General features: G+C 51.8%; 1 protein-coding gene across 1 annotated transcript in view; it reads left to right on the forward strand.

Annotated features, from left to right (window-relative positions):
- PSTPIP1 (proline-serine-threonine phosphatase interacting protein 1) overlaps positions 1-9,223 on the forward strand; it is a 41,254-nt gene extending 32,031 nt beyond the window's left edge. Inside the window, exons 7-15 of the mRNA XM_060002771.2 lie at positions 406-504; positions 1,448-1,493; positions 2,512-2,591; positions 3,197-3,295; positions 4,377-4,473; positions 5,013-5,103; positions 7,560-7,615; positions 7,811-7,944; positions 8,918-9,223. Coding sequence (XP_059858754.2) covers positions 406-504; positions 1,448-1,493; positions 2,512-2,591; positions 3,197-3,295; positions 4,377-4,473; positions 5,013-5,103; positions 7,560-7,615; positions 7,811-7,944; positions 8,918-9,049 — 834 coding nt within the window. The 3' untranslated portion in view covers positions 9,050-9,223. The remainder of the gene's footprint in view (positions 1-405; positions 505-1,447; positions 1,494-2,511; positions 2,592-3,196; positions 3,296-4,376; positions 4,474-5,012; positions 5,104-7,559; positions 7,616-7,810; positions 7,945-8,917) is intronic.
- The last annotated feature ends 12,399 nt before the right edge of the window (positions 9,224-21,622 follow it).

A 21,622-nucleotide genomic window follows, 5' to 3' on the forward strand; every position in this document is an offset into this window, starting at 1 on the left:
GTCATCCAGGCTGTCAGCTGGGGACTCCAGGGGCAGAGGGAGAAGGGACCCCTGAGCTGTGTCTCCTAGTTCACTGAGTAAGGAGAAAAATAGCTTCACCACGCGTGCAGAGGCTGGCATCGTGATGACGCATGGCATTTTAAGGGCCCTGCTGGCGGTTTGATGCGACCACACCTCTGAAGAGGCCGGGGCTGTGGGCAGGGCTACATTGTCCCCACTGGGAAGGGGCCTGGGAACAAGACTCCCTTCTCCATCTCCATTCTGGATCCCCAAATCCTTGTCCCTGGTGAGGAGGCCCCCAACCCATCCACAGCCCCCAACAGGGAGAAGGGAGGTTGGGCTCAGGAGCCTCACTTGGGGCCCCCAAGTCACGCCCCTCCACCGCCCCCCCCCCCCCCCCCCCAGTCCAAGAAGACATATGAGCAGAAGTGCCGAGATGCAGATGACGCGGAGCAGGCCTTCGAGCGCATTAGCACCAACGGTCAACAGAAGCAGGTGGAGAAGGTGCGTGGAGCCCCTGAGGCCATGTGGTGTCAGGGCTGGGGCAGGGCGGGGAGGGAGGGAAGGGGTGCCACAGACACTCCAAGGCAAGGTCTGCATCTGGGATATCCTGGCTGCTCACCTCGCTCTGAACCTTCCTCCCTCTGTCTGTGAAATGGGTTTCCTAGAATCTCAGGGTCTAGATAGACAGTCAGCTTGATCCCCTTTGCCATCTCCAGGCTGCACCCAAGGACCCACTCCTCAGAGCAGGCCCACTGCAGCCCAGGCCCAGAGCTCACAGGGCAATGAGAGCAGATGCTAACCCTCACACAACCCTTTGGAGAAGGGCTCAGTAGGCCCATGTCACAGGAAACAGGCCCAGAGATGGTAAGTGACTTGTTCAAGGTCTGAGGGCCAGGCAGAAACAGAGAAAGGACCCAAACCCAGGTTGTCCAGAACCCAAGCTCTTGACTACTCTGGCCTCTTGGCCAGGGTGGGAGTGTCAGAGATGCCAGGGCTCAAGAAGACATTTTGCCCATTGCACAGACAGGAAAGCTGAGGCCCAGAGAGGGCAGGGGCCTGCAGGTGAGTTGGTGGCAGCAAGTCAGGGACAGAGCCCCAGCCTCAGCCAGTGGGTTCAGCAGTGGGCGTGGGGCCCCAGGGCCCGGCCCCTGGCCTACATTTCTCCCTCTAGGTCTCAACATCTAGTTTTCACATGTACCTGCATGAAGTGCAGGTTTCTGTTTTATTCCTTTTTTACTGGAACCAGGCTGTGGGCCCTTGCAGGGTGAGGCTGGAGTTAATGATGGAACTTGCCCACAGTTGGCTCCTGAGTGTCCCCCTGTGTGGCCAGAGAGGGGGTGACAGAGTTCCTTCAGGGTTGTCCAGGGAAACTCGGAGCCCAAGGGCTGGGCTGGGGGGTTCCCGGGGGCGGGGCTTCAATGCTGCTTTCCCTCTGTCTCTTCAGAGCCAGAACAAAGCCAAGCAGTGCAAGGACTCAGCCATGGAGGCAGGTATGTGGCTAGCCCACCTCCTCAGCCTAGCGGGTAGGGTGGCTTGGACATCCCTTCCCCCACAGCACACTGCCTTCACCCTGGGGACACAGTCACGCTCATCACTCTCATTTCCATACTTATGCAAGTAAAACGAAACCATTCGTTTTCTCACATTTGCCAAGACTGTTCTTGGTGCTTTGCATGTTTTAACTAACACTCACAACAATCCTGCAAGGTGGTCATTATTACTATCCCCTTTTTTTTAAGAGACGAGGAAACTGTGGCACAGAGAGGTTAATTAACTTGCCCAAGGTCACACAGCCAATAAGTGGTAGTAACTGTATTTGAACGCAAGCCATCTGGCTCCAGGGCCCAAGACTTTCACAGCCACAATCAAGGGAGACAGGCCCACTCATCGCACATACCTCTGTCTTACATACACTGAAACCCATCAGAGCCTTCTCTGGGCTTCTGTCTCCTCTATCCTTCTCCTGATGCCAGAAGACCCCAACACCCCTGTCTCTGCTGACACAACTCCTAGGACAGAGAGCTTACCGTTGCTCCCTTTCCCTGGGAAGGCTCTCCCTCCTGCTAGCGCTGCCTTTCCCAGGACCCAGCTGCTCCCTTGGCTGGGGGCACAGAGGTCATGGTCCAAGCCTGCTGGCTTCCCAGCCCGATAGCTCCCAATGCTCCCCTTCACCCCTCCTCCAGGGCTGCCCTCTCTGAGCCTGTTTCCCATCTGGAAAGTGAGACGGTGGGACCTGGGGATGGTGAGAGGCCCAGATTCTGACTTTGGGTGTATGAGGCTCTGCTCCAGCCCCAGGCAGCTGGACCACAGGGGGAGCTGAGAGTCACCCTAAGGGCAGTACCACAGTGGGTGGCCCTTACGAGCGTTCAGATGTAGCACCAGCAGCCAGGGCAGGTCTCTCTAAGGAGGAGGAGGGCACTCTGGGCAGGGGCACTGCAGGAGCAAAGGGGTGGCCTGTGGGGGGGTGTCTAGGCCGCTGGCCTCCCCAAGGACTGCCTGTGCTTCCAGAGCGCGTGTATAGGCAGAACATCGAGCAGCTGGAGAAGGTGCGGGGCGAGTGGGAGCAGGAGCACCGGACCACCTGTGAGGTGAGACACTCCCGGCGTGGAGGCTGCTTCCCGAGCTACGAAATGGGGTGGACGCCCGTCCCCGCTCCCGCCGCTTCACGGGGGGAAAAGAGGCAGTGCTGCGGGAAAGGCATCATTCCTTCATTCATTCACTCATCCACTCACTCCACAGGCCCTGTGCTGGGTCCCTGCCCCCGGGGAGCTCACCGCCTGGCTTTGTGCTCTGGGTCCCCTTTTGCAGGCAGGCATCCTTCACCCTTTTTGGCTGAAGCCGAAACTGAGGCTCAGACAAAACCCATAGCTTCCCTGGGCTCTGCTGATGAGCAGGGCCTGGGAGACAGGCCTCAGGATTCGGGGTCCAGGGATCCTCTTTAGACACTCCCCAGGGGTACACTCCCCCACGCCTGGAGGAAGGACGGGGCAGGAAGCCCACAGGCAGTTCAACTTCCCTCCCCAGAAGCCTCAGGAGCTGGCACAGAGGTGGGGGTGGGGATGCCCAGGAAGAGTCTTTCCTTTCGGCTTGGCTTCAGCAGAAGGGGTCTGGCTGGTCAGCCCCAGCTGAGCTGAGTGGGGCCTGGCCTGGCCCAGCCCTGCAGCAGCCCCCGCCGCCCCCGCTTCTCCCCCAGGCCTTTCAGCTGCAAGAGTTTGACCGGCTGACCATCCTCCGCAATGCTCTGTGGGTACACTGCAACCAGCTCTCTATGCAGTGCGTCAAGGATGATGAGGTAGGGGCTGAGGGCAGGGAGGGGTAGGGAGTGGGAGGGGGGCGTAAGGAAAGGTCAGCCTCCTAGCAACGGCGCACCCAGGCCCACCTGAGCCTGTCAGCAAATACCTAGTCCTCTGTGGTCCGAGCCCTGGCCTCAGGGGTCTCCGACCTCAGCGCTGAGCCGCTGCCCCAGGCCCCGAGTACAGGGAGCTCAGTACCACAAAGGGCCACAGCCTCTCTGCCTGCAGACTGGGCTTTGTGGTTACCCTGGCATCTGCCCTCTCTGCTCACCCCTGCTCCAAGGCCTTGGCTCTGCTATCAGAGCCACAGAACACATGCTCCCTCTGCTGGGATGGGGAACGGAGGTGGACACAGCACCTCAGAGGTTTGCAGAGAGGCTGGGGGACCCTCGGTTGCCCTGCTCCAGGCCTGGCACTTGCAGGAGCCAAGGTTCGGTCCCTCTTCTGTCTCTAGACATCTCCAGGGTGTCCTGGTTCCCCCTTACTGAGCTCTACATGCCTGGTGGGCTGGGTGGGTCCTCCTCAGCAGAGAGGGGCCGCCACCTCCCTTGCCAGGGGCCTTGCAGTCCTAGAGCCATAAGCTCCCTCTCTCATGGCAGCCCTGACTCCCTGATGCCCGCTGCTGTTACTTGCCTAATCCATTCTGCCTATGGGGTGAGGAGTTTTGGGGGTTTTCTCCCCAAATGACTTGAGCCCACCTGGTGACCTCCTTGTAGTGGAGGAAGGAGTGTGGGCTCTGAATCCTCTCATACCGGATCCAAAGCCCAGCACACTGAATTCCTGCTTTGTGACCTTGGGCAAGTCACTCTCCTCTGAATTTCCTCATCTGTAAAATGAGGAAGCAGTGTCTACCTCAGAGAACAGGAGTGGGGTAAATCCCTTGCAAAGGAACTTGTGCACAGTAGGTGTTCCGGAAACAGGAGAAACTGTCAGCCAGGGCTCTAACCCCTCAGGCAGGCCTGGGGCAGTTACACCTCAAGGCCCCTGGTCAGAGTTCAGACCCGAAGTGGGGGCAGGCTTGACAATGTGGGCATGGAGGTGAGGCCTGGCCTCTCAGCCTCTGCTTTTTCCTGCCCCCAGCTCTACGAAGAGGTGCGAGTGACGCTAGAAGGCTGCAGTGTGGATGCCGACATAGACAGCTTCATCCAGGCCAAGAGCACGGGCACTGAGCCCCCAGGTGAGGCCCACGTACTGGCAGCACAGCCTCTGGGTCCAGGCCCGCCTTCCCTAGGCCTGGCCCAGGTTCTCTGAGCCTCAGCTGCCAGGACAGAACTGGGGTGGCTCACAGCTCCTTTCTGGGTGGAGAAGCCTTGGCCAGGCCCGTGGAAGGGGTCAGGGACAGTGCAGTCCCCTGGTTGGGTCCTTAGCCTGCCGCCTCATCCAAGATAGAGAATGAGCAGAGCTTAAGAACACTGACACTGGAGGGGGAGATGAGGATGGGGACAGAGGCAGGAAGCCTCCCCAGAGCACTTGCTCCAGCCTGCTTGGTGCCACTACATCTTGAGTCTAGACTATTCGATCTTGGTGCTACCCACAGTGAGTATCTCTAGGAAGGGAGCGGGCCCCGTCCTCAAGCACCAAGGTGGCCAGGGCAAGGATGGTAAGGTGGGGCCCCAGTCTGGGTCTCCGGATGGGGAGAGGATGGGGTGCCGAGTGGCACAGGTCCTGCCTGCCCTGCCCTTGCCACCCTGGGCCTCATGTGCTTGCTGCCTGCAGCTCCGGTGCCCTACCAGAACTACTATGATCGGGAGGTTGCCCCGTTGTCCAGCAGCCCTGGTGTTCAGCCGTCCTGTGGCATGATAAAGAGGTGAGCCGCCTGCTGGGTGCCAGCCGGACGGGATACAGAGGGTGGGGCCGGGGGTGGGGAACGGGGGCTGCCAGGGAGGGAGGCCAGCCTCTCCTCCTGCAACTGGCTCTTCCACATGTATTTATTGGGCATCTATTATGTGCCTGGTGCCAGGGTTTAGGTGCTGGGCACTCTTCGGGGACAAGACAGGTTCAATCTAATCTCATGACACCCTCAGCCCGAGGGGACCTAGGCATTAAAGAATCACAGCCCCCTTATTCACTAGCGACTATGCTCAGAGCTCCAGGGAGACCCCAGGCTGGCTGACCCCTTGGGCTCTGCTGCTAGCCTGGTTGGAGCCTTGGACAGTCAGGCTGCAGTGGCAACCCTCTCCCACTGGCACGGGATCAGGGCATAGGAGAAGGCCCTACAGCCAGTACTCTTGGAGAATTCTCCAGGTTTTTCCAGGGCCCCTTCCCTGGCCTGGCTGTGGTAGGTGCCAGGGTCCTGGTGTCAGGCCCCAGCGCGTCACTTGCACAAGTCACACACCTCCTCTAAGCCCGGGGCCTATGCGTGTTGGGGGCAGACTCAGACCTAAGGACCCTCTTGGTTCAGGCCTTGGGTGACGATGGTGACAGCCCACTGGGAGCGCCATGGCCTGCTCAGGGAGCCCCCCTGCCCAGGAGCCAGTTCCCTGAGCTCCCCATCTGTGCACATCTAGGAGCATCCATGGGCTTCACATGGTGCCTGCGCCCCACCCCCACCCCCAGGCCTCTGTGACCTCCTCCCTCCCTCCAACCCACTGCAGAGAAGGCCCTGCCTTTGAGAGGCGGGTGGGGTGGAGGTGACGGGCTCCCGGTCCTCTGAGGACAGCTCATTTCTGAGGCCTCTGGAGCCGCCCTGCAGGAAGGCTCCTGGGAGGCAGAGGCTTGTGGGCACCATGGCATGCTCCTCTGGGAACCCTGAGAAAGTAAGAACCCCAGGAGGAGGGCATTCCTACGCTCGCTATCATTACAAAATCTTAGGGGACTCAGACCTCCCTGCACTCCCAGTGAGGACCCAGATCCCAACACAGGTGGTCACTTAAACAACGGGACAGAAGAGCTCACCTGGGGCAGTATCAAGAAAGGTCAGAAAGGGGTCTGATGAGGATGAAAGATAAAGAGGAAAAGAGGTCGCACAGGCAGAGGCCTGGCTGTTGCAGGGGACAGGCAGGGACCACCGTGTGGGGACCAGAAGCCAGGCAGGGCTGGGGAGGGGCAGGGGCCACTGGCCAGGAAGTGAGTGGACGGAGGAACGGAGTCAAAAGCGCAGACAGCCCTGGCACACACAGCCTCGACGAGCTGCTCCTCCAGCCCCAGCCCTGCTGGGTTAACCCTACCTGGCAGGGGCAGGAATGCCACAGGCACCAAGTCTGCAGGGCCCAAGGTAGCATCAGGCCTTCCCACATGTGCCAAGTCCATGCATGCCTGTCCATGTGTTTCCATCCTGGGCCCTCAGCTCCACAAACCCTGCAAGGGGGCGGGGGTCCCGGATTCTCCCACCCTGGGAAAGGTCTCTGTGTCCCACCTGGCACTACAGGGCAGCCTCCTACGGGCCCAGCCCCTTACTGGGCACTCAAGACCCCTGGGCGGTCTGGCCTTGTCCCTATCTCAGTCTTATCTCCTATACACCCCAAACTGGTCCACTCCACTTCCCAAATTCCTCTGTCTGTACAATCTGCACCTTTGCACTCCTCTCCCATTCACCGGCAATGCCTTGCACTCCAGTCTCTACCTGATAAAGCTGAGTCTTTGCAGACTTGGCTTGACCCCAACAGGCCAGGAAGCCTTTCCTGATCAGGGGAAGTAGCATCAGCCTCTACTCGTTTAGCCCTCAGCACTGTCTGCTTCGGGGCACCCACATCTGGTTCCTTACTAGGTACCCCAGTGTCTGCCTCTGCCTCTTGATTCTTGCCTTTTTTTTCTCTCTTTTATTCAACAAACTTCCATGAGTCCAGCTCAGTCCAGGTCTGAGCCAGGCACGAGGGAAGGGGTGAATTAGCCCAGCACTGCCTCCTGGACCTCACTTTGTGTGGTCGGGGAGCAGCTGGGCTGCCCAGGCTGGTGAAGGTCCTAGCGAGGTGTGAGTGGGCCAAGCTCTAGGGGGCAGCTCCTTTGCCCATGGGGGAGGCTGGAGCAGGGGCCTGGTGGGTGTAGGGCCTGGGCCCTGGAGCACAGAGGTCTTAGAGCCCCCATTTAGGCCCTGCAGGGAGCAGGTACTGAGAAGACGTCTACAGGGTGAGGGACTGAGAGAGTGCGGCTGGGCAAGAGCCACTGGACCACTCTTTAGGGAGTCCTCATGGTGAGGGGCACCCCATAAATCACATCTGTGCCTGGAGGCTAGGGGCAACCCCAGCCCTGGAGCCCTGTGGGCTCCCTGCCTCATCTACTCCCCCCATCCCACCCCGACTCACCTGCTTTCCTCCCTGTCCCCAGGTTCTCTGGGCTGCTGCATGGAAGTCCCAAAACAACATCGTCAGCAGCTTCTGCAGGTAATTGGGGGTGACAACTGTCAACCTGGGGTGAAGGGGAGGATGCCTACTTGGCACAGATGGGCCTTCCAACAGCTGGGAGGTTGGGTGTTGGGAAGAGGCTGGGCCAAGTCTGGGGAAGCTCCATGTCTGGGGGGCCTCCAGGGACCACTGTTCTTTGTAAGGGGCGGGTGCCAGGCCTCACCCTGCTCTCAGCCTCCACAGAGACCCTGACTCCCACCTCTGATCGGAATGAGGGTGTCTATGCCGCCATCGCTGTGCAGGAGGCGCCAGGACCCCACACCCTGCCAGCGCAGGATTACAGGGCGCTCTATGACTACACAGCCCAGGTGAGGCCCCGCCCTCCCCTCCTTGGGAGGGCACCAGCACGCCCAAGGGTGTGCTCACACGTAGGCACATGCACTGAGTGGGCTGGGGTGGGTGCCCTTAGAACAGCACCTGGCCTTTGGGAGGGGCCCAGTGCGGACGTGCTGAGTGAAAGCTGATGAACGGCACGAGGGCCTTGGTCACAAGCACATGCGGTATACAGGCAGGTGTGCACGTGTGCAGCAGCTGGCAGAGCTGCAGCTATCTGAGGAAGTGGTCTGAGGATCAGGCTCTGCACCCACAGGTTGAGGGCCTTGTTCTCCGTGACCACGGGTGCCCAGAACAAGCCATGGTCGGAAGGAGGCCCTCAGCTGTGCCGGGGTTGATTTTCTGAAGCCCACAAGGGGAGGATGAGTAAAGGAGCCACAGGGCAGCTGTGCCCAGATCCCCAAAGAGTCTAATCTGCTCCCAGTTTGAGGTGAGGGAGTACAGAGCTGGACTCCAGATCCACTGGGACTGAGGCCAAGCATCTCCTCGGGGCTCGGCGGGCTGCACTGACTCCCAAAGCCTGGTCCCTGGACAGGGAGACAGCCCAGGAGAATGATGGTGTGCCTGTATGACAAGGGCTAGCAGAGGTGCGGGCGTGGCAAACACACCTGACTTGCTAGGTTGCAGCATCTGAGGCAGGGAGGGGAAGAAGGGAGCGGCAGGGAGGTGAAGCAGGGGAAGAAGCCCCAGGTTGTGTGGGAGGCCCACAATGACAAACCAGAGGGGACAAGAGGCTGAGCCCCACGAGGCACCCCACACCCTATGTCTCCAGGGCTGCCTTAGCCCAGAGTGGCCGTGTCTTGCAGCCCCAGGAGGCCAGCATGTCTCAGCTGACAGCCCATCTGGGAGACAGGCTGGCATTTACTGCCTGGGGTTGGGGGAACGCCTGACCAGAGGCCCTCCCAGCAGGCCCACTTCAGCCTGATGCGTTTTCATTCTCTTGCCCAGAATTCCGACGAGCTGAACATCTCTGCGGGGGACATCCTGGAGGTCATCCAGGAAGGGGAGGATGGCTGGTGGACAGTGCAACGGAACGGGCAGCGTGGCTTTGTCCCTGGCTCCTACCTGGAGAAGCTTTAAGGAAGGGGCAGTAGCCCCCGCCTGGACCTGTCCTGTCCACGGGGCCAGCAGTGCCCTCACCACTGCCCTGGCCTCGCAGGGGCCTCAAGACAGAGCCTACCCTCAGGAAAGGTACCGGCTGCTCCCGAGCAGTCCTTCCCACAGGGAATAAAGGAGCGCTCTTTTTCCTCCTTGCACCCGTGTCCAAGTGCTCAATTCGGAGGAGGCAAAGGAGGGGAGAAGCCCAGGAGAGCAGAGCTCCCCACCTGCAGTGTTGTCACTAAGGCCCCAGCTCGGGTCTGTCCCTGGTCTGCTGGGGATGGGGAGGTACCCTAGCCCTGGGTCCCGGGGAACTGCCAGGGAGACATGTTCACAGCGGGCAATGGGAGAAGGCCGCAGCGGTCAGGGAGGATGGGGTAGGGGCAAGGAGACGCTTGGGACAGCTGGGATGGGGAGACCAGGCTTCCTGGGGCTAGAGCAGGGCAGCAGCAGACCGAACACAGGGAAGGCAAGAGCAGCAGGACAGGGTAGGTGTGTGAGCACAGGGAGGAGGGACACCTGGAACGTTCTGGGGATGAGCCAAGCTTAGTTCCAGGCAGGAAACAGGTGACAGGTCTGCCGAGGCGGAGGGGCTGTGGCATGGTCGCTTAGGCAGGCCTGGAGTCTATGCGGGCTGACCTGGGCACAGAGGTGGCCGAGCTCTTCTTCCGCTCTTGGTGCTCTCCGGCCTTTGTCTTTTTGGCCCCAGAAACGTAACTTCTGCTGCCCAAGGCCTGCCACGGCCCTGCTCCAGCCACGCCAAGGGCCTGGGGAGTGACTGCGGGGGGGAGAGCCAGTGGGAACCGGCCGCTCCGCAGTCCTAGGCCTCCCCAGCGCTCGCCTGTGGGAGCCCCAACACTCTACCGGCACAGCAGGCCAGCAGCCCGCCCCGACTCAGGGCCAGACATGCCGGGGGCGGGGGGGGCCTCCTCCACCGGGCACACCTTGAGTGAGCCTGTTACTATCCCCATAGACCACCTTCCCTGGGACTTCATCACTTCGCTTGCTCGTTCATTAACCTTTGTGGCCCACCCACTGTGAGCTCAAGAGGAGGAACACCTCAGACACTGGCTTTACTCAAGGGGCCCTTGACCTGGTGGAGGGGAACAGATAGACCAGAAAGCTGGCGGCAGTACAGGAAATGTCCTGATGTGCCAAGCAGTCCTGAGGCTTCTGGGAACAAGTGACCAAGATAAGCCAAGGGAAAGGGGAAGCTGTTCCAGGAAAGGAAAGAGGGGGTTCCTTTCTGCTCCTGCCTGCCTGTGATGACAGCCTCACAATGGGCAGGGACAGAGAAGGGAGCGAGGGGCATCACTGAATTCTCCAGGATTTAGAACTAGAAGAGACTCTGGGGGAATCTAATCTGACCTCCTGCACGACTGGGCACCAGGCACTCCTGTCAGCTTCAACATCTCTGTGACTGGGAGCTCATGGCACCCACGGAAGCCTGCCGTGGACCTGTGGCTTCCCACCGGTCCTGGCTCTGCCTGGCCAGCCATCCACCTGGCAGCCATATGGAGGAACATTCCACGTGCTCAGGCAAACATCAGATGCCACAGTAGCAAAAATGAGGGCTTTGACCAAGCTCTGCCCTAGGAAGATGACCAGGAGGGGCTGGTAAAGAGGGCTGTTCCTCTGTTTATTGCAGATGTCCATCTTTATGCCCTTATCTTCATCACTTAAGCAAAAAAGTGGGTTTGATTAAGCAAACATGACACCTGGTCAAGGAGGGGGATGGCCAGACTGTGGCCTCTGACCTCAGACTCAGGTGTGAGAACACCTCGAAAGTCTACAAAGCATGAAAGGGTTGTTTCCACCCAGTGTTATTCATGCTGGGGCCAGGCAGAGGTGAAAAGGCACAGGGCAGCTCCTGGGTGCAGGGTAGGGTCCTGGAAGCACGGCTCCAACTACGCTCTGCTAGATGCCACCCCACCACTGCTTCCACCAGAGGGTGTATGGCAGACGGGGTGGGAAAGGGCTTTGGGCCTCTGAAAAAAATCAGACTGAGGCTTAAATCCTTCCTGAAATGTAAATAAATTGTCTTTTTATAAAGCATATTGTACAAGTGAACTGACCAAATGACCATACCGGTCCCTGACACATCTGAGGTTTATAAATAGGGATGTTTGGAAAGAAAAATGTAAACTTGTGCTTGGTTTTATGCTCCCTGAAGGACAGAGAGAGAAGTCAGTGACTAAAGCCCTGCTTACACAAATGCTTGCCTGGGCGAGAAACGTTGCCCAGGACAGCCAGATATGAGAGCTGTCAGAAGTAATTCAATCAAGCAAGGTATTTTGATGACTTCTGTGTGACTGACACTGTATTTGAAAATAGGGGGGGATACTAAGATAAGGGGGTGCTGTCAAAGAGCTCACTCACCCCAGAAGTAGTACAGAGACACTATTGCCCCTCTGATACAAGGTAGACAGTGAGTAGGGCAAGAGTAGGACCGGGAGACCAGGTGCAGGCTGTCCAACACAGAGATGATGGTGGCTTCTCCAGGAAGTGGCAACTGGGCTGGAGAGCCATTCTGGAAGAACGAGGGAAATAGATCAACAGGACTTGGTAACTTACAGGATGTGAGCCAGGAATGGAAAGAGTGGAAAGGAAGGAGATGAGAAGCAATTTCCCTTCCCAGGTGGACTAGAAGGTGGAGGAGGGGTAGCAGCAGGGACGAAGTCTGAGCAAAGGCCCGGAAGAGGCAGGACAGCCAAGTAGACTGACCACTGGCATCAGGTCATATATGGGCAGCCAAGAGGAAAGAAAAGAGGAGAAAGTTAGGTTATCAGTGCTTTATTTATTCCTTGAAAATACCTTGTCATCTTGATTGAGCATTCCATTCAACTGCAAAGATTTTTTTAAAAACCTTTGGCCTAGATATTTATCATCATCTCTGACAGGTGCCGCAGTGTCTACAGTCCTGGAGGGTGATGGGTAATGAGTGTTAGATAACAGAGCCTGCACTCCGGTCATTTAGGCAGCCAGAGAATAGAACTGAAAGCAACTCTGGGGTCACAATTTATACCAGGAAAAAAGAAACCCACGAATGAATCTAAGTCAGATTCATTGCCTCTGCAGCCTTCTCCAATCTCTGTGCACCAGGTCACAATCTCAGCTGGACAGACAGCCTTCCCAGCAGAGGAGATGGTGACAGATAAAGAGGTTGTTGGTGTGTGTGTAATTGGGTGTATAAATAACTGCGGCCCACTTCTTGACAGAGGGCTGCTCAAAGCCAGAATGGAGCAGGAGGAAAAGCATGGCCTCTGAAGTCAGACTATCAGGGTCTGAATCCATGCTCATGCTTCCTTGTGTGGTCTTAGGCAAGGTACAACTTCTCTGGACCTCAGTATCATCATCAGTAAGATGGGTGCAATAAGCCCCTGTGTAAGTTGCTATCCTTGTAAAGTTCAAAATTAGATATAAGCGCTAATTAAAAGCATGAGATGATCATTTTTAATAAAAAAGTCCACCACCTCCAAATCTTGGCTATAATCAACAGTAGCTTTGCGCTTGGTACAGCATCCTCACTTAACGTGCCCTCTGGAGAGTGTGGGTTATGTTGGTAATTCCTTCCCAAAGGTGACAACGAGGAAAGGAGAAGCAATGCACTATTTGACCGAACTGGACACATGCACCACTGGGGTCTAACACTTAACTCCAACCACCTTCCCACAGCTATTCTCAGGCCTGGCAACCTCAGCACAGGGGTAGCTGTTAGGCTCTGTTTGGCTGAACCAGAATATCTGCCTATTTCCCATCCTGGCATGTGAAGCAGCAGCACAAGCCCCGAACAAGGTCACCACCAGCAAGTGAGCACCCCATCCTCAGCACCCTCACAGGATTCTCAAGACCACAGGGATGTGGCTTTCAAACTGTGCTCTACAAAGCCCTAGCAGGGGCCAAAGGGAGGAGAAGCGGCGCTCCCACTCCATTTCAAGCTCTACTTGTAGAGTTTACCTATTGGACCAGCCGTGGTTCTCATTCCTGGCTGCTCAATGGAATCACCTAACAAGTTTTTTTTAAATGTTGATGCTTTGGTCACACTTTAGACGAACTGAATCCAATTCTCTGCCAGCTGAGCTTGAGCATAAATATTTCGAACACTGAGAACTTCTCTAGCTAATGGGTTCTTCAGCTGAAAAAAGAAAGTTTGAAAACCATCTTCTTATGGCACCATAGTGACATTTCAGACACTGAGTGTCCCACTATGGTGCTGGGGATACAAACATAAACAAGTCTCTTTTCTATCCTATTATAACTTCTGTATCTATTTTACTTTCAGTGGATAAACTCAAGAGACCAGGACCTGTGTATGAGTTAATTTCCCCCACGACTAGCCATGTACTCAGCACTGTCCAAAAAGGTATTCAGTAGGTAAACTCAGAAAATTTCTGCAAGGTACTGCACAGTACCCTCAGGAAATCTCAGGGACACTGCAATAAAGAACCACACAGAACATGCAAATTATTTTCAAGAACTGCAAGGATGCTGCATATAAGATCAAGTACCCAAAAAGTAGGGGCTCCTACGCACCAACAATAACCAATTAGCAAATGTATCAGCAACATTACCCCATTCACAGTAGCAATAGACATTGAGTTTCACAGAAAAGTTTCCCAAGTAAACTTAACTCTGTTCAAATCTATAAGAAAAACAAAAACAACCTATCAGGACTTCCCTGGTGGCGCAGTGGTTGAGAGTCCGCCTGCCGATGCAGGGGACACGGGTTCATGCCCCAGTCCGGGAAGATCCCACATGCCGCGGAGTGGCTGGGCCCGTGAGCCATGGCCGCTGAGCCTGTGCTCCACAACGGGAGAGGCCACAACAGTGAGAGGGCCGCATACCGCAAAAAAAGAAAAAAAAAAAAAAAAACCTATCAAACTGGGCAGATGATACAAACTGGAAATCCAGGAGATACAAATGGCTGAAACAGCTTTAAGAGTCCTAGCTAAGAGTCAAAGACATACATATTTTCATCTACTGGATGGGAAGAAAAGGTAAAGGCTGATAATATCCAAAGTGTCAAAAACAGATCAAGATGGTGGAGTAGGATGGGGGACTCGCCTCCCCCAGTGAACACATCACAAATACATCTACATGTGGAACAATGCTCACTGAAAACTAACTGGAGACTGGCAGAAAGACTCCTGTGCAACCAAGGCTGTACGAAAGATGCACAAAGAATCAGGCAGGAAGGTAAGAGAAGTGATCAGGTTGGGACCTGTGCCCTTGGGAGGGGACTCAAACGAGCACGGAGATTACACGGGCAGAGATCCTTCCTGTGGAGTGAGCGGTTCCAGCCACATATTGGGTGCCCCAGGAAGATGAGATCCCTTGGTTGGCTGGAGGGCTGATGGCACTAACAGAAGGGCTGGGGGAAGCCTGGACTCGACTCATGAGGAACAAGCACAGACTTGCTTACTCTTGAAACAGGGCAGATTGAAACTACACAGGTCTCTGACCAGTTTCCCACCACTGCCCTGGCATGCACCCAGCCTGAGCCGAGCAACAGCTCTGGCCTCACTTGTTCCAAAAAGCAGCTCCACACTGGGGCAAGGGCTGTCTTGGCCAAGAGTAAAGCTCGTCTGTGAGGCACAAAGGTAGCCCAGACCCAGAGCAGTGTCTAAGTAGGGCGGGGCAGCCATGACTGGCACTTACACAGGCAGCCCATTCAGAATCTGTCTGCTGACTATGGCCAGACCTCCACAGCCCAGGCCCGACCCACACCGAGTGCCCACACACAGGCCCCACTTGCTCTAAGGTGCAGCTGCACACCAGGGTGAGCATAGCAGTGGCTGAGTGAAGAGACAAAGGAGGCTCAGATGTGGAGCAGCATCTGAACAGGGGAGAGGCAGCCATTACTGTTGCTTACACAGGCAGCACGTCAGAAGCAGTCTAGATCCCTGACTGTGGCCAAACTGCCGCAGCCTGCGCCAGCACTGCTCCGCTCTGGGGTGAGTGTGCCAGCGATGGCATCAGAGGGCACACACTTTAAAGGGAACAGAGCTAGCTCGGACCTGACCCTCAAAACTTCTGCTCCAGCAACTTGAGACCCAACCTGCCCCTAATAGCATGGTGACAGCCATTGAGAATAAGGGACATCACCTCTCACACCTGGCTCTGGCCCTAGCCCCTCTCTCTGCAGTCCCACCTTCTACCAAGGTGACAGCTGCCAGCATGTCCTGGAGAAAGATGTGACTTGTGTTCACGTCGATCTAGCTTCCCCACCAAAGCCACTGGGCATGTGCAGACTGTATAGGGTTGCTCCCACACAAGGATACCCCTTTTCAAGATTGCTGTAGGTAACTGTTTCACCTAATTTCACAGAGACAGAGAAAGTTAAAATGAGAAGACAGAGGAGTTTGTTTCAATTGGAAGAGCAAGTGAAAACCTCTGAAAAACACAACTAACGAAACAGAAATAAACAATTTACCAGATAAAGAGTTCAAAGCATTAGTAATAAGAATGCTAACTGAATTAGTGAAAAGAATACATAAACACAGTGGGAATTTTATAGAACTAGAAAATATAAAAAAGAACCAGTCAGTACTGAAGAATGCAATAACAGAAATGAATAACACACTAGAAGGAATTAACAGCAGATTAGGTGATACAGAAGAATGTGAAAGTGATCTGCAAGAGAGAATAATGGAAATCACCCAATCAGAACAGCAAAAAAAAAAAAAAAAAAAAAAACAGTAAAAAATGAGAACAGTTTAAGGCATCTCTGAGACAATATCAATCATACCGACATTCATGTTACAGGGGTCGCTGAAGAAGAGAGAAAGAAAAAGGTCAAAAAGGTATTTGATGAAATTATGTATGAAAACTTTCCAAACCTGAAGAAGGAAACAGATATCCAGATATAGGAAGCCCAGAGGGTCCCAAACAAGATGAACCCAAACAAACCCACACCAAAACATATCATGATTAAAATGGCAAAAGTTAAAGAGAAAATTCTAACGGCAACAGAGAAAAATAAAGAGTCATATACAAGGGAACCCCCATAAGGCTATCAGCTGATTTTTCTATAGAAAGCTTGCAGACCAGACGGGATTAAATATTCAAAGTGCCAAAAAGGGCTTCCCTGGTGGCGCAGTGGTTGAGAGTCCGCCTGCCGATGCAGGGGACACGGGTTTGTGCCCCGGTCCGGGAAGATCCCACATGCCGTGGAGCAGCTAGGCCCGTGAGCCATGGCCGCTGAGCCTGCGCATCCGGAGCCTGTGCTCCGCAACGGGAGAGGCCACAGCAGTGAGAGGCCCGTGTACCGCAAAAAAAAAAAAAAAAAAAAAAAAAGCGCCGAAAAAGGGAAAAATCTGCAACCTCACATACCCAGCAAAATAATCATTTAGAATTGAAGGAGAGAGAAAGAACTTGTCAGACAAGCAGAAACTAAGAATTCATCAATACTAAACCAACCCTAAAAGAAATGTTAAATGGTCTTCCCTAAGTGTAAAGGAAGAGGCTATAACACGAAGTATCTACAGGAAAGGAGAAATCCCGCTAGTAAAAGCAAATATATAGTAAAGGCTGAGGATCAACCAAACAAAACAAACAAAAAAACAAACAAAAAAATTGTAAAAACAACTATAACTACAACAATCAGTAAAGGGATAAACATGAAGATGCAAAACAGGACATCAAAAACAAAATATGGAGAAGGAGAGTAGAAAATATACACCTTTTGGAATGTGTTTGAATGTAAATGACTACCTGTTTGAAATAGGCAGACATAGTTATAGATCAGCATATATAAACCCCATGGTAACCACGAATCAACACCCTAAAATAGACACACAAAAACTAGAGAGAAAGGCACACAAGCATACCAGTAAAGAAAGTCATCAAATCACAAGGGAAGAGACTAAAAGAACACAGAAGAGCTACAAAAACAAGTAATAAAATGGCAGTAAGTACATACCTACCAATAATCACTTTAAATGTCAATGGACTAAATGCTCCAATCAAAATACATAGAGTGGCTGACTGGATAAAAATACAAAACTCAACTATATCCTGCTTATAAGAGACTCCCTTCAGAGCTAAAGACACACAAAGACTGTAAGTGAGGAAATGGAAAAAGATATTTCATGCAAATGGAAATGACAAGAAAGCAGAGGTAGCAATACTCATATTAGACAAAACAGACTTTAAAACAAAGTCTGTAACAAAAGACAAAGAAGGACTCTATATAATGATAAAGGGATCAATACAAGAGGATATAACACTCATTAACATATATGCACCTATTACAGGAGCACCTAAATACATAAAGCAAATATTAACAGACATAAAAGGAGAAATTGACAATAATACAATAATAGTAGGGGACTTTAAGACCCCACTTACATCAATGGAGAGATCATCCACACAGAAAATCAGTAAGAGTGGTCGTAACACATTAGACCAGTTGGACTTAATAGATAGCTACAGGACCCTACATCCAAAAAAAGCAGAATACACATTCTTTTCAAGTACACATGGAATGTTTTCCAGGATAGATCACAAAACAAGTCTCAACAAATTTAAGAGGATAGAAATTACATCAAGCATTTTTTTCCAACCATAACAGTCTGAAACTAGAAATCAATTACGGGAAGAAAAACGGGAAAAGCACAAACACATGGAGACTAAGCAACATGCTACTAAAAATACAATGGGTCAAAGAAGAAATCAAAGAGACAATCAGAAAATGCTTTGAGACAAATGAAAATGGAAACACAACTTTCCAAAATCCATGGGATGCAGCAAAAGCAGTTCTAAGAGGGAAGTTAATAATGATACAGGCCTTCCTCAAGAAACAAGAAAAAACTTGTTTCTAACCTAACCAACCATCCAAATAAATTAGAAGAAGAATAAAGAAAGCCCAAAGTCGGCAGCAGGAAGGGCCTAATAAAGATCAGAGAGGAAATAAATAAAATAGAGACCAAAACATAACAAACGAGCATCAGAAATGATCAATGAAACCAAGAGCCGGTTTTTTGAAAAGATAAACATAATTGAAAAACCTTTAGTCAGGCTCATCAAGAAAAAAAGAGAGAGGACTCAAACAAAGTAAGAAATGAAAAAGGATAAATAACCCCCAAAATCACAGAGATACAAAAAAATCGTAAGAGAATACTATGAATAGTTATATGACAACAAATTGGACAACCTAGAAGAAATAGACAAATTTCTAGAAACATACAATCTTCCAATACCCAAAGTATCAACAAGGTTGTAGGAAAATGCAGAATTTCATATACTGCTAGTGGGAATATAAACTGGTATAACTTTTCTGAGGGTAACTGGATGTATCTAAAAGTACAAAGTAAACCACTACTAAGAATCTATCCTTGTGTCCACGCAAAGATGTAGAACACAGGGTAATGAAAATGCTTCGGAACTAGATAGAGGGGGTGGCTGCACAATACTGTGAACGTACTAAATGCCACTGAGTTGTTCACTTTAAAATGTTAACTTTATGCTGTGTGAATTTCACCTCAATAAAGTTTTTTAAAATCAAAAAAACATTCTAAATGCCTGACAGCGTGTGTACGAAGGTGTTCACTGCGGTGAGGCTGGAATCAACGAGTGCCTGTCCACTGTACATTGGTTAATCATACTATTACTATATCTATGCAGCTAACAAAATGCAAGAACAAATTCTACAGACTGATACAGGTAATAGTACACATTTTGCTGAGAAGGAAAAAAGAGCACCTATAGAATAGAATTCATATAATAGCAAAAAGCAAAACCACAAACCATGACCAACTCTGGTTTTTTCGCTTTTTTTTTTTGCGGTACGCGGGCCTCTCTCACTGTTGTGGCCTCTCCTGTTGCGGGGCACAGGCTCCGGACGCGCAGGCCCAGCGGCCATGGCTCACGGGCCCAGCTGCTCCACGGCATGTGGGATCTTCCCGGACCGGGGCACGAACCCGTGTCCCCTGTATTGGCAGGCAGACTCTCAACCACTGCACCACCAGGGAAGCCCCCCAAGTCTATTTTTGTAAATGTAGAGAAAACAGTTTAGAAGGGTGCATATCACTGCTAAACTTGCTTACTTGTGGGCACATGTTCCTTATAGGTGTCTGTATGGTTTACATTTTTTTTTTTTTTTTTTTGCGGTACGCGGGCCTCTCACTGCTGTGGCCTCTCCCATTGTGGAGCACAGGCTCCGGACGCGCAGGCCCAGCGGCCATGGCTCACGGGCCCAGCCTCTCCGCGGCATGTGGGATTCTCCCGGACCGGGGCACGAACCTGCGTCCCCTGCATCGGCAGGCGGACTCTCAACCACTGCGCCACCAGGGAAGCCCTGGTTTACATTTTTAAAAGCACTATTACTTTTGTTAAAAAAATTAGGAACAACTTTTAAAAGGCAGTAAGATAACTCTGATAGAATGAGAAGCAAAGACACCCCTGTAGTGATGAGTACAGCTAGAGCCAGGGACCAGGGCTCCTTGGAGAAACAATGATTCCAGGGCTGAGGGGAGGTGGGTACAAGATGAATCTGGAACATCTCATTATGTCAGAAATAATAGAAGTTTTAAAAAAAAAGTTGGGATGTAGGAGACAACTTAAAGGGGCTCCCACTGGTCACATCTGGAACTATTTAAGAACCAAAAACAAAACAAAAAACAAAAGGACAATAATGAATTACAGACCATTGAAAAAAGGAGAATCCATCAGTTCACAATGAATATAAATAAGATATATAAAAATAAATAATTGGGGAAGAGAGAGGGAGGGCAGACTGGTAAATGAGGAAGGAGTGCTGAATTGGAAAAACAGTATTTCACAATCATCATTTTAAGATGGAATCTAAAACAACAATCATCATAGGAAAGATTGAATCAGGCCAGAGTCAGCACTATTTGCTAAATCTAGGCAGAAGTTTGGTGAGGAGCAGAATATTTACATGGTCTTATACCTCCACAGATTGCTTGAGTTGGAAGGGGAAAAACAATAACTATACCATGGAGAAAGTGGAAAACATCCTGTCCCAGTGTGCTAGGTATGAATTTGTTGCCTCTTAGCTCCAAACTTGCCTTCCTTTCCCTTCCTTGCCACACTGAAGCTGGGACTCTGCAAACTACATTTCTCTTCGCCAGCTGGCCAACAGGGGCCTCTGAAGGGGAAAGCAGGGCTGGAAGAGACCATTAGTGTTTCAGTCTGGCCTGGATCCCAGCAGCATCCTCCACAGCGATTGTTCTTTGCTCTCACGTCTCGGCAGGCACCTCCAGGGAGTTGATTCTGCAGCACAGGGCAGGCAGCATGTTCCTGTTGGTCAGGCTTACAGGGCCCTCCTCTGAGGTTCTAAGTTCCTTCCTTGTCTTCTCGTCCCTTGATCCTCGGTGTGGTAGCTGTTTTCTATTCAGACGCTTTAGAGCTCTCTTCTTTCCCTTTTAGTCATTAACTACCTCTTACTCAGTTAACAATTATTTATATTAAAGTTTTCCTATTTACTTTTTCCCCCTCACTGGACTCTGAATGATACACCAGGTGATCAAAATTAAGATCACCACTGAGGGGCAGATGACATTGTGCTTCCTGAGAGGACATATAACATAGTGTTCCAGCCACCTGGAATGCAAAACTCAATCTAATCTAATCAAGAGGAAACAACGGATAAACCCAAAATGAGCGGTATCATTTAAAAGGAGAAACTGTATTCTTCCAAAATGTCAATGTCATAAGTGACAAAACTATGGAAATGCTCCAGATTAAAGGAGACCAAAGAGACATGACAACTACCTATAATACTTGATCTTAGACCAGATCTAGAACTGGGTGGGGGTGAGGTTCTACAAAGGACATTATGAGATCAATTAGAATGTGAATCGTATTTTAAACTATTTTATCAGTGTTAAATGTACTGAATTTGATAACTGTATTGGGGTTGTTACAGAGTATCTTTATTCTTAGGGAATACCCGCTGAAGTATTAGAGTTAAAGGGCCATGATGCATGCGCAGAGAGAGAGCATATGCAAGAATACAAATGACAAATCAAATGGGGTAAATGTCACTCAGTGGATCTAAGTAAAGGATATTTGGGCCTCGTATGTACAATTCTTATTCCTGCAACTCTTTTGTAACTCCGCATTTCCAAATAAAATTAACTTTAAAAAAAAGGCAACAGGTTACAGCAGTAGTTCTCAGCCTTCACTGCACTCTGGACACCCCAAGCCATTTCCGAAGCTCTGGGACCCAGGCATCTGTATTCTCCAAGTTCCCTGGGTGATTCCAATGTGCAGACAAGGGTGGGAAATACTGGTGCAGTGGGGGAGCTCACTCATTAAATTCAGACATAAAAAGTGGCTCTTTTGCCCTCCAGAGCAGCAGTCCCCAACCTTTGTGGCACCAGGGACCACTTTTGTGGAAGATAATTTTTCCATGGACCGGGGGAGGAGGGAAATGGTTTCAGGATGATTCAAGCGCATTACATTTACTGTACACTTTATTTCTATTATTATTACATTGTAATATATAATGAAATAATTATACAACTCACCAAAATGCAGAATCAGCGGGAGCCGTGAGCTTGTTTTCACTTGCCACTCACTGATAGGGTT

The sequence above is a fragment of the Delphinus delphis genome, chromosome 2, assembly GCF_949987515.2.
Source record: "Delphinus delphis chromosome 2, mDelDel1.2, whole genome shotgun sequence".
Classification (NCBI taxonomy): Eukaryota; Metazoa; Chordata; class Mammalia; order Artiodactyla; family Delphinidae; genus Delphinus; species Delphinus delphis.